This window comes from Anabas testudineus, chromosome 8 (assembly GCF_900324465.2).
Source record: "Anabas testudineus chromosome 8, fAnaTes1.2, whole genome shotgun sequence".
Taxonomy (NCBI): domain Eukaryota; kingdom Metazoa; phylum Chordata; class Actinopteri; order Anabantiformes; family Anabantidae; genus Anabas; species Anabas testudineus.
Window position 1 is genome coordinate 19,409,422 of NC_046617.1, and position 15,413 is coordinate 19,424,834.

Here is a 15,413-nt window from a genome sequence, read left to right on the forward strand (position 1 = left end):
AAAGTTCCACATCAATCATATTTTAGGTGTTACATTCAACCCAGCAGTTGGAATCAAATGCAAGACATGAAAAGATATAATTAAAAAGATCTGAAATCTTAGTGAGTAGTGGTGAAAATATATATTTTAAGAAACACGATCAAAATGCTGCTGCTCGCTTTAATGTGTCGTTAGCGGAACGTACCTGTAGGTGGCGCCGTGGCGTTCGTCGACACAAATACACCATCGAAGAAGTCGCACCGGAAACGCAGCAAACATGGCGTCCACAGCGGCGACCCGAGCGGCAGCGGCTGCCTCTAAAGTCGTTAAACCGATTTTCAGCCGGGATCTGGACGAAGCTAAGCGCAGGGTCCGGCAGCTGTACCGAGCCTGGTACCGAGAGATCCCCAACACGGGTAGGTAACGTTAGGTTCGCTGCTGCAGGGAAGGGGTGTTTGAAACCAGCGCTAGCGTCAAGGTCGAGTCTGTGCACCGCTCATATTCAGAGTCTCAGCGAAGTTCAGCGTTAAAACCTTCGGACTGAAACCATCCATCGGTTAAAACCTTCCGACTGAAACCATCCATCCGTTAAAACCTTCCGACTGAAACCATCCAGCTCCACACGAGTTGTTGTTCGTTAAAGAATAAAGCTTTACTGATGGCGCACAGCTGATGTGTTTACGCACCGACAGTGAACGTCTCACACAGCAGAGCTGTTAGCAAACAGAACAAGTAGAAGTACAAAATATAAATACAAATAAAGTACAAGTACTCCTAAGTACGTGTAGCATCTTCATGCACAGATTAAAGGAGAGAACTAATTGTAAAACCTGATTACTGGGTTATAATTAATGATGCATCAGTGTGTTAACATCACTAATGTGACGTATGACAGGAGTTTAATAACACGTCTTTAATTCTTAGATTGTTTTTAAGATCTTGTTATTTTCCACCACTGTTGATTTGTCATTTAAGATAATTGTTTATCTTTTGTACTAAATATTAAAAAATGTATTAGTATTAAATGTGCAGTTCATTGTTTAGATTTGATTTACTTTATGTAGAATACATAAGATCAGAGTGTCCAGGATCCACCACATTAAAACCAACCGTAGTGTTAATGATGTGGCTGATCTGCTTTCCCAGGACTACAGCAGTAAATAAGCTGCTGAGTTGACACAGTGCTGATCTTGATTCATGTTCACTGTCCTGTATAGGTTTTGGATCCAGAGTCGTATCAATCTGAATTAATATTATTAATCTAATCAAAAATAACTTGAATGACTTTCTGCTTGTATTTCTTTGTCCACAGTTGCAATGTTTCAGCTGGACATTACAACACGTCAGGGAAGAGACAAAGTGAGGGAGCTGTTTGACAAGAACAAGCACATCACTGACCCACGTGTGATCGACATGTTGGTCATCAAGGTAAAAAAATCTTTGTCTGAATTTGGGAACTGCACCAACTCAATTATTTAACTAATAAGATGGATGTGTTTTAGGCTGATTTAAAATTGTTGTTCTCTCTGCATCTTCTTTCATCTCCAGGGGAAATTGGAACTTGAGGAGACTATCCACGTCTGGAAGCAGAAGACTCATGTAATGCGCTATTTCTACGAGACAGAGGAACCTCGTCCCACTGACTTCCTGTCCAAATTCTACCGAGGTCATGACCCGTGAACTGTGTAGCTGTCTTCTGACCTCTGACACCTCTTTGCTTGTGTCCAGTTTGAAAGATTTTCCCCTTTATTGTAAATACACTCATAAAACTCACATACCTAAAGTTGGGTCTTTTATTCTGACTCTGTTGTTTTATTGGAGTTTTCTTAAAGGGCTAGTGGAACCAGAAGTGACATATACAGGAAAAACTGCACACTGACAAAACAGTGAAGATGCTCTTCTGATGCAAAGTTGAGACTGTGGAATAAGATTTGAATAAAAGTGACGTGATGGTCAGTGAGGACAGGAAAAGAGAAGAGGTGTTGCACCTCAGCTCATCGATAAACTGACCACACAGCCTGTGTGAAGGGCCAGAGGTCAACGATAAACGTTTGTATAGGTGTCTGCTTGACACTCTACTTATAGTGGAGTGTGTAAGTTGTGCTGATGATTGTCTTTTGACCTAAACATTTTTATTTTTCACATTCATTTCTAATAAATTGGCATCAGAAGAATCTTCTTGCTGCCTTTTAGGTGTCCAGGCATTTGTTCAGTGTTATGGGACTTTGTAGCTAAAGGAAACCTCAGATAGTCCCAAACAAACTTGGGTTTTCATCATAGTTCCTCACATTTGTAGTAAAATCTGCAGGTTACATTTCTGATAATAACATTACACTTTATGTGACTGTGTGATTTCATCAACGTGCACCAGTTCCAACAAACATCAGCTGCAGTTTCCTGCCTTGAAGTGCTTTATTTAGACGTCAGTAGTGCATGCAAATACAACAAAACATGATCAACCTGGGGACAGCTCTATCTCAGCACTCGGCACAGCAAAAGCCCTGAATCTAGTGCAGACAGTGGCGAGTCAAACAGCAGACGGCGCTCCAGGAAGATACTTATCACCTTAGACTCTTCCCAGTGTTGGTGACAAGACAGGATAATCTGTGGAGGAAGAAAGATGAAAGCTGTGTCATCGAAACTGCCCCAACATGAATATTGTAGCTTTAAATATGCAGAAATTTCACATGCAAACAAAAGTGCACTAGAACGAATTGCACTCTGTTACCCGCACGAATGTTTTATGTGTTTATCTTGTTCTTTTATAGCCAGATTTTCAAATTAAAAGTCTGTTATACAGGATATTATCCATCCTGGTTGGAAAGTAGAAATCTCATGTATTATTGTCTTGCCTGGTTGTGGAGGGGCTTCTCTTTGTTAGTTCATCCAACTATACATTAAACTAGACCAGGAGTGCTCAAACAGAAGCTGCAGAAAACTTCCACCACCTTCAGGACAACAAGTGAATCTTATTCCAAGAGGCAAGAGGCTACGTTGTTCACACCGAACACAGACACGTGTAGCAGAAAGTAAAATATTAAAAACGTGCAAAATAAACAAAGAACAAACTGCAACAGATAACAGGAAAACAAAACATGCATTTTATAAAGACAAATCACGAAGCCACACGTTGACTGATCAGTGCAGGTGTCGACCACAGTTAAAGCGTGTGTGTGAAGTCCAGAGTCCGGAGATACCTGATTACCAGGACGTCTCCAGACCCCTCAGTCATCGTCGTCATCGTCCTCGGGGACAAAGATGTCGTGCTCCTCCAGCAGCGCTGCAAAGCTCTTGCTGATCAGAGTCCCCACATACAAGAAGGGCACCACTACCAGAGCAATCCGGAAAAGGCCGAAGGGGGTCTGCTCCCCAGTGTCACACATCCACCACACAGAGACGACTCAGTTAGCAGTGGTGGAAGAAGTACTCAGATACTTCAGTAAAAGTACCAGTACATGAATGTAGAAATACTGGACTAAGATTCTTACAATAAATTCCTACTTCAGTAAAAGAAACGACAAGTTCTCAGGAGAATCTGAGTAAAAGCACAATTTAAATAGAGAAATAGATAGTTTATATTAAGTTTATAGTATTTTACTGCCTGTGGTGGAGCTTTGACTACTTTACATACAGAATCTTATTTCTCTCCTTTTAAGTAGATTATGGATGATTTAAAAATGTAGTGACAGCATGTGTGGAGTTTAACACTTTAACACTCGACTGGTTTAACTACAACACGTAGTGGAATAAAAAGTATAATATCCATGTCTGAAGTGTAGTGGAGTACAATGACCTCACCTAAGTCATAGACAGATTCTAAAATGTTTATGTTGTGTCTACTCTTCATCTTTATTTGTCTTCTAAGATTTATTCTCCTCACTTCACAGGTGCTGATGAAACAGAGCAGTAGTTGAGTAAATATACTTAGTTACTACCCTGTACCTGAGCTGTATCTGTAATAAATCTGCAGTAAAGTCAGTTTATTCCTGATTTTTCTTCTCAGTCTGTTTGTGCAGATCCCCCCATGCACTCACCTTCTTGGGTTTGGGCAGAATGGCACCGGACGAGCTGCACACAGCTGTCCGCCGCTGGGTCGTGGTCCTCCCCGGTCCGCTGAGGGGGGCCACCGGTGCGGTGCGGCCGTTTCTGAGGACCGACAGCCTCGAAAGACGACCGAGGGCCGACGCCATGTTTCCAGCGTTTGATGCGGCAGCAATGCGGAAAACAGAGCTTATTTACGGGGTAGAGGAGGCAACAGCGCCGCCCTGCGGCGCCGGAGCCGCACAGCGTGTGTTTTTATTATTATCATTATTATTATTATTATTGTTATAGTTATTATTATATTTATTGTTATTGTTATTATTATTATATTTATTGTTATTATTATATTTATTATTATTATATTTATTGTTATTGTTATTATTATTATTAAATACTGAGGTGCTGTTTCCTGCTTCTCAAATATGAAGATTTGCAGTTTTTCTTTGATGGTGAAGGAAGTGAACACGTCTCCAGGTGTGAAACCTGTGTGAAGTGTGTTTAGAGCCACACAGACTCATAAAACACCCCACACAGTCAGTGTGATTAGGTTTCCATCATTTCATTCACTGACACTGAAATAAATGTTAAAATAACCACAGGACGCACTCTTCCATCTCAGTAAAGAAGTCATTTCATTCTTTTGTGAAGTTGCAGCTTACATTAAAATGCCACAACCTTTAGCAGCCACATGTTGAGAGGAAATAAACAGCGGCTGGTTATTTAATGAAACTAAATCTCACAGGATAAATTAACAAATAAAACAAAAACATCTAAACATGAAAGCTAACCAATAAATACTGTACAGGCTTAAATATTTACACAATCAATAATAGTACTCAACATAGTGATCAGCAGAAAGAAGACTTAGTGGCTTCGTTACAAAATGCATGTGACACATGACTGTAAGTGATGCATACTGTAAACACATTGATTCACATCTTCACTGCCAGAAATAAACTAGTACTAGTGTAGAGTTACTCTGCTGCCACCAAGTCCAAACAATCCTAAATATTCAAGTGAAATTTACAGATTTCCCTACTTTCACTTTATAGAATTTCATGGTACAAACATAAAATAAAGAGAATTCCCACTCTTTTTACAGTTTTTTTTTGTTTTTTACACAAATCTTCTTATTAAGTAACAGAAATTAATTAAGTTCATACCAAGTGACACATCAAACAGGATGTAGACATGTGAGTTCTTAGTGTCTTTGTAGTGCAGAGCGTCCTGCAGCTTTCAGCCGGACGTGCGTCCCGTCAGTCGTGCCGCTTCGTGTGACCTGGGGTTTGGTGGGAGATCATCACTACACAGATAAACACAGTTAGGAGAACAAATCGTCGACTGTTCTTCTCTTTGATTCGACCGACTGAGTCTCACACGTGTGTCTCACCTGATGTTTGAAGGTCAGGCGCCGGAAGAACTTGTTCACCTCAAACACGCCAGGTTTGACAGGCCCCCCCGACTTGTTGCTTTCCCCCAGTCTGACAATTTGTCCTTTGGTGATAGCAGCTCTGAGGCTCACGCTCTTTACGATCCGAGCCCCAGACTCCGAATCAGTTGTGGGCCGGGAGGACACGGTGATGTAGGAGGCGTCTTTCTGATGCTCCTGATAACTCACTGTCAGACCCAAAAGTTGGAAAATGATAATCAAATACTGGTGTCACAGCTTCAGCTTCAAACGTCTTTTTTGAAACTGTTTGAAAATGAAAATAACTGCCTGCAGAATCAAGTTACTGCTTTTTCTATCAGTCTTTCTACATATATGTTAGGTGTGTAATGATTTGTCTTTTTGATTTTGTTTTTTATTTTTTATTTTGGGGGATTGGGATCTTGCAGAACATGGATAATTGACACTCTGTACTGTCCCTGAACACACCACAGATAACTAAAACACTGAAGCAGCAGCCTCTAGTAGGCTGCACATTTAGTGTTAGGTGGTTTTGGGATTGAAATAATAAATGCAAATGAAAAAATATCCATGAATTCTGTGCAATATCTTTTCCAGTCACACTGTTTTTGCTTATTTCACCTACACTGAACCACTGTACCTGAACGCCTCACACCCGAATGCTGCGTGCTGTTACTTTCTTAACATAAAACGAAGGCAAATTCATTTATTTCTCTGCTATTCATCTGCTACTTTCTGTAAACGTTTAAACACCTGCTAACTTTTACCTGCAGACGTGACTGCGGTGTCTGTGGTGCTTGTGAGTTCCAGCAGGATTGTGGGATACGCTGGGTGCAACAGGAAGAGTTTTCTGATGAGGGGTTCTGCTGCAGCAACACCTGGTGCCACCTACACGACGAGAGTTCACAGTATTTTATTATTAGCTCCACTTATAAACCAGGTTTTATTCAAAACCGTTTTATGAACAGAATCACCAGGAGCGATACTTTTCCCCGTAGGTCCAAACCTGTCATACGAGTCCTGAACATACACACAGACAGATTCTCTTCTGTAATGGAAATTTATGATGGCTGAATGGTGCCTTTGTTGTTTAATGAAACAATAAGAGTGTGACGCTTTTCTCTCGCTCTGTCACTGTCAGTGGAAAAATACACAGTGCTGAAACAAAATGTAGAGGTTGACATTTAGAAAGCAGGACGGGATCTCTAGGAAGTGAGGAAGGTGAAGAAAGTGGCAACAGCAGAGACAGAGACAGCAGACATGAAGCTCTGACGTGTCAAATTCTTCTTTCTACTCTTGTCTGACATTTTTATGAACCAAACTAAACTACAAACTAAGCAGGACGGGGCTTTATGGGGTGATGTTAGGAGTTAATAACCAGCTCACACTGACACACACCTGCTCAAGAACAGGTGACACAAGCAATTTACATCAAGCTACGAACACACCTCACTGCAGCGGGAGAAATTTAGGATGAAGATTTCAAAACAGTTCATTAAAATAATCTGTGAACATCGTTTGTGTGTTTAAAACTCTGCTCCGTACTCACAGTTGTCTTGGTGCTATTCCTTTGTGCTTTGAGTGGCTCGCTGGCCCAGAAGAGGAAAACTGATTGGCCGGTCATGGTGGAGATTGCTGAAGTTTCCAAAACAAGACGAGGACACACGAACTCTGCCGACCAGAGAGGGTGCCCGTTCGCTCCGTCGATGACCTGTGCCTGACAGACGCAGCACGGGAGGAAACCAGTTAGAACAAAGCGCTTCGTGTGCAGCACATGATTTATTGAGGCTTGGAAAAAGTTTTACCTCCATGACACCGTTAGCTGAGTGTTGAAAGAAAATATCAAGGACTCCATCGGCATTGAAGTGTCCCAGCGACGGTTGACTGTGACAGGAAAATTTATATTTTAATACAAATGTGTCAAATTCTTTGTTTTATTTCAGCAACAAGAAGCTTGAGACAAGAATTTCAGTCCGAAGTAGGAAGTCACAGAGTTTTACCTGTGAACGGTCTCTGAACTGAAGGTCCATGTTTTTCTTATGTCTTTCTGTTTGATCACTGACAGTTTGCTGGAGCCGTACACCAGCACCCAGTCACTTCTGGTGGCGTTCAGGTTGGAAACCGGGTCCAGGCTGTTGTGGTTGTTTCCAAAACCAGCAACAAACGGGAGCAGGAACTCCACACCCTCAGATCCTCTGCAAAGACAGAAAGCTATAAATTGTCTAATGTACCAGTAGTTGTCATCGCAGCCTTTGTTACGTATACAGGCATCAAAAAGGAGGATGTCTTTACTGGATAAATGTATGTTTCCTCCTGTAGAGAACTGTATAAAATAAATACTGCAGCTTCTTCTTCTGATTAAAGGTTTAGGATTTAGACAAAGAAATCTCTGTAAAGTGTAACCTGAGTCTCGTTCCAGTCACTGTGGCGTACCTGTAAATGTGCACAAAGGACGTTGTGCTGTTTCTTAGTTTCTCCCACCCTGGATCCTTAACTTTAAGCGCCTGAGTTGTCGGCATTTTGCCAGTAGCACGAATGTAAATATCGCGCAGAGAGATGGCCTCGACGTTACCTGAAGAAACACAGTAATGAGTAATGTTGAGAAATATCTGAGACACGTACGTTTGCTGAGTCACTGCCTTACCAAGTCCAAACAGGATGTAGTACGCCCCTTTCTCTGTCTGATGGAGCAAAGGACCTGTCAGCTTTCCTTGTGCAATGAGGTTGAAAGGCACGGGATGTCCGATCTGCTCCCCTGTCAGCCCAGAGATCAGGGTCAGGAAGAGGTCTAAAGCCTGAAAATGAATACAGAAGGTATGTAGTCAATGAAGATTTGAAGTCCCAAAAGAGGCACAAGATGGTGACTTTAACATTTACAAAGTGGTAACTTGTTAACCTCACTGGAGACTAATAGGACCAGTGGAGCTAGATAAGTTCTGTAGACTGTAGCTGGATTAGTGAGTGGGCTGCTCCGCTGGGTCCAGTCACAGCAGCTCAGCCTCAGCAAATACAGACATGAGGATAGATGATAGATATGAGGCTGGTTCAGTCTGTCAAGTGTTTGCTCTTTGATTGTGTGAGAGTACAGTTAAAGGTGTCACCTGTCACAGAGCTCAGTAGATTTATGATACTCGCTGCAGAGTCAAAGTCAAAACATCATTTATCATGAGCTTCCACAGGAATGCTAACCTACATTTAACTATGCATTGAGTAAAAACAAATATTAAAACGAGTCTTCGTTCAGAATTTAGAGTACAGTTACTTAAAAAACACAAACGATGATTGCATCACGTTCATTTGTGGAGCTGTACCTCATCAGCAGGCAGGGTCGCTATGAGCAGGTCGGGAACGGAGTCGCCCTGGACGTCTGGAAGTAAAACCGCCTGCGATTCAATGTTCTTGAGCTGGATCGATGATACGTTCTTCCCTGAGGAGTGAAAGGAGACTTCTTAGAGCTTCAGCGCTGTGAATCCATGGCTGTGAACCAGCCTTAGAGTCTGTTCTAACCTGTGGTGCCATTGACGGTCATGAGCATGGATTTGCCGATGAGGAGACACACAGGTGACCTCTGGCTTCTGAACTGCAGACCACACTGGATGTACATGACAGACTCTGCCATGACTTTCCTCCACAGCACCTGACCGCTGACTGCAGACAGCGCCACCACACTGTAAACTGGGACAAATAACAGGATGTCATTAAACATTAACAACAAACTGACAAAGGTTAAAAAAGGAAAAGGTGAAGTAGATAAATTTAAACTGAGCTAGAAGACGGACTTTCACAAGTTCACACGGATCCATACAAACAGAAGCTGTGGTGCTTATGTCACTGCTCAGGCACATGTTCCTCCATGTGACTCACACACAAGACCAGAATATTTTCACATCATACTCTCCCCCTCCTCTTATCTAAAGTGCCCCTATCGTTTCTCTGAAATAACAGGTCGCACCACGCCTTTTCAGAGAACCCCCCCCCCCCCCCCCCCCCCCCACCGTACCTTTGTTCCTTTGTGGAGGATGAGTGTGATTGGTCCATTCTGTAACACTGAGCAGCACGTCCTCCACCGAATCTCCATCAACATCCCACAAGGCCAGAGCAGGTGGGGTGACACCTGGACAGAGAGAGCAAAACAAAATGAACTCCACCCGACAGCAGTGTTTGAACGGAATCAACGAGGAAAATACATAAAAACATAAAAACTACGATTCATTCTCAAAATGTCTTGGCTGAACGATTAGTGGACATTTTTTTAAACAGCGTTTATTTATACAACATGTTTGTAGATACTCAGAGACACTTAATAACATATAATAACATAATAATTAAATAAAATTATGTGGTAATTAAAAACACAATGCTGTTGACTTTATTATCACTGTAATAGCTAATAACAGTACACACTGAACCAGAAACTGTGGTTGGTTACAGTAAAGCTCATAATCCTGTGTAATTAAAGCCTGATCGGTGAGGCTGCACTGTGCAGCCTAGTAAGTCCTTATGAAGAGAATAATGATAATAATTATAATAATATTACTCACTGACAACCTCCAGTCATCATTTAAAGTATTTGAATAAGCAAGTAACTTTCTTCTCTCTTGAAATTATGTACGAAAGTTTGTTATTATTTATTCATTATCATTTATTTGTTGGCAACATGTAAATATCAGAGTCTAACTCAACAGTGCAGACATCAGCTTCCCCAAATAGTGCACAGCAACATTTAATGACACATCATTCCTTTACCTCCTGCATCTCCCAGTGCTCTCTCCCACTGCGGCTTCCTCTCCAGCTCTCCTTTCCGACACGGGATCAGGAACGCACACAGCAGCACGAGCACAGTGGCACAGACCAGAGGCACCAGGAAAAACGCACTGCGGACAGCGTTCTTCATCCTCAACCTCTTTACTTCTAGCTCTGTGCTGTGAATCCCCAGCCCAGCGCCCCCCAGTGAGCCAGCACCCCCTCTGTCCTCCCCCATCCTGTCCCTGCCTGACTCCTTCTGGCTCCAGTACTGCATTCCTTTCATGTCGCCTCTGTCCTGCCGGGATTTGATGGGGAGCTGCTCCCTCCATTCGTCCTCCTCTTCTTCTTCCTGTGCTTCATCTTTGGCTGCTACGATTCTTCCAGACCTGCCGCCCCGCAGCTTTGAGGGGCCGGTTCCGAGGCAGCCGTCCCTACCGAGGCCGTTTCTGGGGTAGTTGAGCACAAGGTCGTCCTCTTCGCTCTCGTCATCGCTGTCTGCCTGGGTGAGAGGGTCGTACTCCCCGAGCTCCGAGCCCTTCTTCCCTGCAGTGACACACACAGGCTGCTGGTGATGATCATACATACTCACTAATATATTCTGTAGCATGACTAGTGCAGTACACAGTCAATAAAGTTTTATTTTTAAAGTCATGAAATAAAAACTAACATCAACAGCTAAAGAATTTCTTTCTATTCTATTTAAATAAGTTGTATTTACTTTTCACTAACTGGCTCAGGGGTGTTCAAACCTTTGTGTACACAGTACAGAGTAGTAGTAGTATTGAACTTTTCTTTACTTCGGTTCTTTATCCGAAGCGACTCGAACACATTTTTCACACATCGGCAGTTTCAACACAAGATAAGATAAACTCAACTGAAGGGAAATTAAAGTGTCGCAGCAGCAGGATACAGGCAGCATGTACTTTGTACACATTATGTAAACGTATTTTATGTGTGTGTGTGTGTGTGTACATGTTAATGCCTGAGAAGAGAGAAAAAAAAGATGCTTGTTAAAGAAACTAAATACAGTGTTTTATCCCTATCTTCATCTGATTCTCACACATAACTGTTTATTACACAAGACAATAATAATTATTATTATTAATGTTTTATCATCTTACTTCATGATTTACTTTGTGTTTTTCTCTACATTTACTTGTGTATTTGTATTAATGTTAGTATTACTCTATTGCAGTTATTATTGTAATTCTATCTATTTACCTTAATATATTAACTAACTGTGTATTATCACTATTATTTGTACTATCATCCTCACTACTAGTACTATTACTGTTACTGCCTCCACCTGCAGCTGGTGTTACTCTGATATTGCAGGATTACTACTCTGGGTTACAGTATTTGTACACAGTACTCTGTCTTGTGTATACTCTGTAAACGTCCTCATGTTTGCACAACAGTTACCTTCTGGGTGAATAAAGTGGTCTTTAAGCTCCTATTTAGACTCTTCATGAGGACGTGTTTTCTTTATTTCTTTAATAAACTATAATTAGAGACCTAAAAATGACTCAAATCGTAAAGGAAACTGTTGGAAATCAACTATCAGTACAGAGTTACTGCGTATCCAGCACTGTCAGCTGTGATGTCGGGGTTAACGTGGGCTAGCAGCTAGCTTAGCTAACATGCGGCTTACAGAAAGACGTCAACATGCACAGAAATCACAAAATCGATCTTATATCACGTCATGTACATGTAGAATATTAACGAACAAATGCAAATAATGTTTGACGAATGAACGCATTAAATGAATCAAGTGCATTTAAAGAGGAGAAACCACCACAGACCACCTCGTCCCGACTGATGGAGGCTTCGCTCCTTTCTCGGTTAGTTAGGACGAAATACGTGCAGCGCATCTTACCGGGCAGTTTGAGAGCACGGGACAGAGCTGCAGCCATCTCTCCTGTGATGGATCCGGGGGTTGGAGACAGGAGCAGCGGTGATGAACGATCCGAGGAACCGACCCGACCGGTTAGATCTGCAGAGCTGTGGAGGACAGAGTTGCAGCAACGAGTCTAAAACCAGAGCGCTGTAGAGGAGGAGTTACGACAACGAGGAATCACGTGACTGGAGCTTCGGATAATAAAAACACACAAACAAGCTTCATATTTATAATTTATTTATGTAGTTAGGATGTTTGGTGGCTTTACAGTTGTTTTGCATGAGTTGTTGTTAAAGCAGCAGATTTAAAATGTATTTATTTATTATTTACATTATTATAGCACAGATATGTTACATTTATGTAGATATACTGAGAAACTACTTAGTCTAGTATTTCTCTCAGTGTGCACCTCTTACAATGGGAGAGACTAACATGCATATGTTTACTTGGTGGCCAGAAAAAAGTATGTGAACCTTTTGGAATTTTATTATAAAATTTGATCTGATCTCCATCTATGTCAAGAGTATAAACAAATATAATAATAACACAAAAAGAATTGTGATGATTCATGTCCTTTTTGAGAACAACCATAAAAACCTCACAGTGCTAAATAATGGAATAGTGCATAGCATAGTGGAAAAAGTATATGAACCCTTGAAATAATGACCAAAAAAAAACACTAACTGTGAGTGAAGTACTTGTTAATACTCTTGACTTAGACAAAGATCAGATCACATTTTGTGACACATGATTCTAGCTACTGTATATTCATAGTACATAACCACCACGCATTTAATACAACATTAAAATATGGACTAATCATACAACCTTCCACACAATGGTTATATAATGTAATATTTCATCTGTATAGATGGCATTCCCATGAAAAGGTATCTCACCAATCTTTTATGAACTTCCCTTATGGTCTGAACAAATTATCTAATTTAACAGTAATTAAAGGAAACAGAGGAAACATGGTGGAACACAATATGGAACAAAAGAGAAGTCACCGTAAATCATAAAACACATAAAACAATGAGAATTATACACATGAATCTAATGCCCCAGTGCATGCTGGGAGGGTTCATCCACGCCCCCTACCTCATATACCTGCAATCACATGATGAGCACAGAGACAATGAGTCAGATGCTGGTGATAGTTTGAACTCTTCTGTTTTTAAATGACTGAATTACTCTAAAGAATTAGTTATCATGGAGACATCAGGCTAAAATAATCCAGTTCTCGGAGTAATTCTCGTCCAATTAATCTGGTTCTTAGACAGCCGTTTAGAGGTCTAGGTTTATGTTTAAGCATATATTAAATCATCCTGTGTTTGTGCTTTATTTAAAAAAGAAAAAAAAAAAAAATCCAATACCCCTCAGTTGAAACCGTCAGCAGTCATTTCATTGGCTGGCCTTTGTAAAACTAGTTGTCCCAACAACCCTCAGGCGCTTCACTGGGCTTATTGACACATGTACACATCTTATTTGAGTTAAGTTTCTGAAGTTTACTATCACTGTTTTTTCTACATAATGTTCCTTCATATCTCTATTGTTATTAGATATTCCCAGATTCATTTGCACCTACAGCAAACAGGTTTCAAAGTAATCAAGTATCTAAATAAATCATTATTTCCACCAACATTTATTACTGTACTATTACTTTACTTTTTACTCCTCTTTCAGACAACTTCCAGTCAAAGTGTGAGGTCTATGCTACAGATATGTTTATTATACTAGCTAATCAGTGAAGTTTATAATTAACTACATCGACATCCATTGTAATTATAAAGCATGTCATCAAAAACAAATTGCAATGATTGATTGATTGATGTTTTTCCGTCTTGGCTTCATCCGGGCTCCGTTGTCCACTCCACCTTTTCCTAATTCTGCTAGTGACACATCCAACAGTTAATCTGATCATTTTATGGTTCAAGCAGCACAAATGTACTTAACCATTAGGTTTAGGTAAAAACCTGTGATAATTACTGTTTCTACTACTTTTAAGTTCCTACCTTAGAAAACAGCTGTGCTCCTTTATCCGAACTCTATAGACCTGTAAACCTCCCCTCGTCACTCTGCGCATGCCCACACCGTGCAGGCTCACCTACAACCTGGGACGTCGCCATTGATTCTTAAAGACTCAACGACAGAGAAAGTTCCCTGTCAAGTGTCTCAGCAGACATTCAGACTGTCCTGCACACTTTCTTCTCAGACCTCTCCGGGTTTAAATAAACCGGTAGACGAACAACAACCCGCGCAGTTACTTTATTTTAATCGCTTTGATTGGTCACCGGTCCAGTCAGGTGACACCTGGTGCAGGTACCTGCTGTCAGGGTGCTGAACAGTGACGTCACTCAGATATTTTAAACTTTATGTATTGACAGTATTCTGAACTCAAAATACAGAATAATAATAAACGTTAAAACAACGTTATATTTGCAGATGAAGTGGAAAAATAACTGATGAATATAAGAAACAAAGTGGAAAAAATGTAAAGAAAGAAATGAAGACAAAGGAGAAGGACTCATTTACATTTAGTATTTTATCCAAAGCGACTTACAAGTGAGGAACAAGACATCAAACAAAATCTAAGTCAAGAAGAAACAACATCAAAGCAAAGTGCTGTTAAAAAAGTGTTCGACTCTAATAATAATAATAATATTATATTTTATAATAACATAATGTAATATTCATCTCATTCTGAACAGTAAGTTATCAAATGTATGCAGTACAATGTGGGTATATTAAGTCGTAGAACACAGACAAATGCTCTTGATGCAAAACTCAATTGGTATATTAACATCAGTACTACAACAAAACTGCAGAGGCTACTACTGGAATGTACTGTGTTACTTTCCACTACTGAGATGTACAGTAACTGATGTTGTACTTTTACTCAAGTACTACACTTTGAGTGTGTTACTTTTACCCACCACAAATATTGTACTTTTATTTCAACATCATTACTTTACGAGCTACATATTAATAAACACTGATGTCTTGACTACAGAGGTTGGTTCCTTTTCTTTTTACACTTTAAGTGACAGTGGAACCTCTGGTTCTAGTGGAACCTCTGGTTCTAGTGGAACCACTGCAGCGGTCCGTCACCAGTCTCCCTGCTCTGGGCTCCGGTTCCGGTTCAGGTCTGTTTCTTTGGACAGGGTCGGGTCGGGGAAGGTCCTGGTCCCACGAGGCATCTCACGAAGTAGGTGAGTCACCTCCGCGGTCAGACCTGGTCCCGCCAAAAATTCATCTCGTTAGTTGCACGAGGACGCGGGCGTCACCCCGCGCCGTTATTTTCCTTACTCATCAGTTTAAGGCATGACCAATCAATGCTCG

General features: G+C 41.0%; 3 protein-coding genes and 1 non-coding gene across 5 annotated transcripts; 1 reads left to right on the forward strand and 3 right to left on the reverse strand.

Annotated features, from left to right (window-relative positions):
• The first annotated feature begins 234 nt into the window (after positions 1-234).
• Positions 235-1,775, forward strand: ndufa6 (NADH:ubiquinone oxidoreductase subunit A6). Its single transcript, XM_026346348.1, has 3 exons — positions 235-395; positions 1,292-1,407; positions 1,528-1,775. The coding sequence occupies exons 1-3, from the start codon at positions 257-259 to the stop codon at positions 1,657-1,659; spliced, it is 387 nt and encodes a 128-aa protein (XP_026202133.1). The 5' UTR covers positions 235-256; the 3' UTR covers positions 1,660-1,775.
• A 597-nt stretch (positions 1,776-2,372) lies between these two features.
• On the reverse strand, positions 2,373-4,201 carry LOC113152880 (essential MCU regulator, mitochondrial). The gene is made up of 3 exons (XM_026346388.1): positions 4,014-4,201; positions 3,177-3,341; positions 2,373-2,583 (listed from the first exon to the last, which is right to left on the reverse strand). Exons 1-2 carry the CDS (start codon positions 4,167-4,169, stop codon positions 3,204-3,206), a joined length of 294 nt encoding a protein of 97 aa, XP_026202173.1. The 5' UTR covers positions 4,170-4,201; the 3' UTR covers positions 2,373-2,583; positions 3,177-3,203.
• Positions 4,202-4,628: 427 nt separating this feature from the next.
• fam234b (family with sequence similarity 234 member B) lies at positions 4,629-12,188 on the reverse strand. 2 transcript variants are annotated; one of them, XM_026345787.1, is made up of 13 exons: positions 12,051-12,188; positions 10,175-10,717; positions 9,429-9,542; positions 8,936-9,103; positions 8,740-8,855; positions 8,073-8,223; positions 7,862-8,000; positions 7,429-7,623; positions 7,234-7,312; positions 6,978-7,145; positions 6,196-6,316; positions 5,411-5,637; positions 4,629-5,299 (listed from the first exon to the last, which is right to left on the reverse strand). In XM_026345787.1, exons 1-13 carry the CDS (start codon positions 12,085-12,087, stop codon positions 5,222-5,224), a joined length of 2,136 nt encoding a protein of 711 aa, XP_026201572.1. In that variant the 5' UTR covers positions 12,088-12,188; the 3' UTR covers positions 4,629-5,221. The 2 variants fall into 2 exon arrangements, with proteins under 2 accessions (XP_026201572.1, XP_026201581.1); XM_026345796.1 differs by having other exon boundaries at positions 4,629-5,323.
• Positions 12,189-15,245: 3,057 nt separating this feature from the next.
• Positions 15,246-15,397, reverse strand: LOC113163924. Its single transcript, XR_003298949.1, has one exon. It is a non-coding gene; the product is annotated as a U12 minor spliceosomal RNA (small nuclear RNA).
• Between the last annotated feature and the right edge of the window lie 16 nt (positions 15,398-15,413).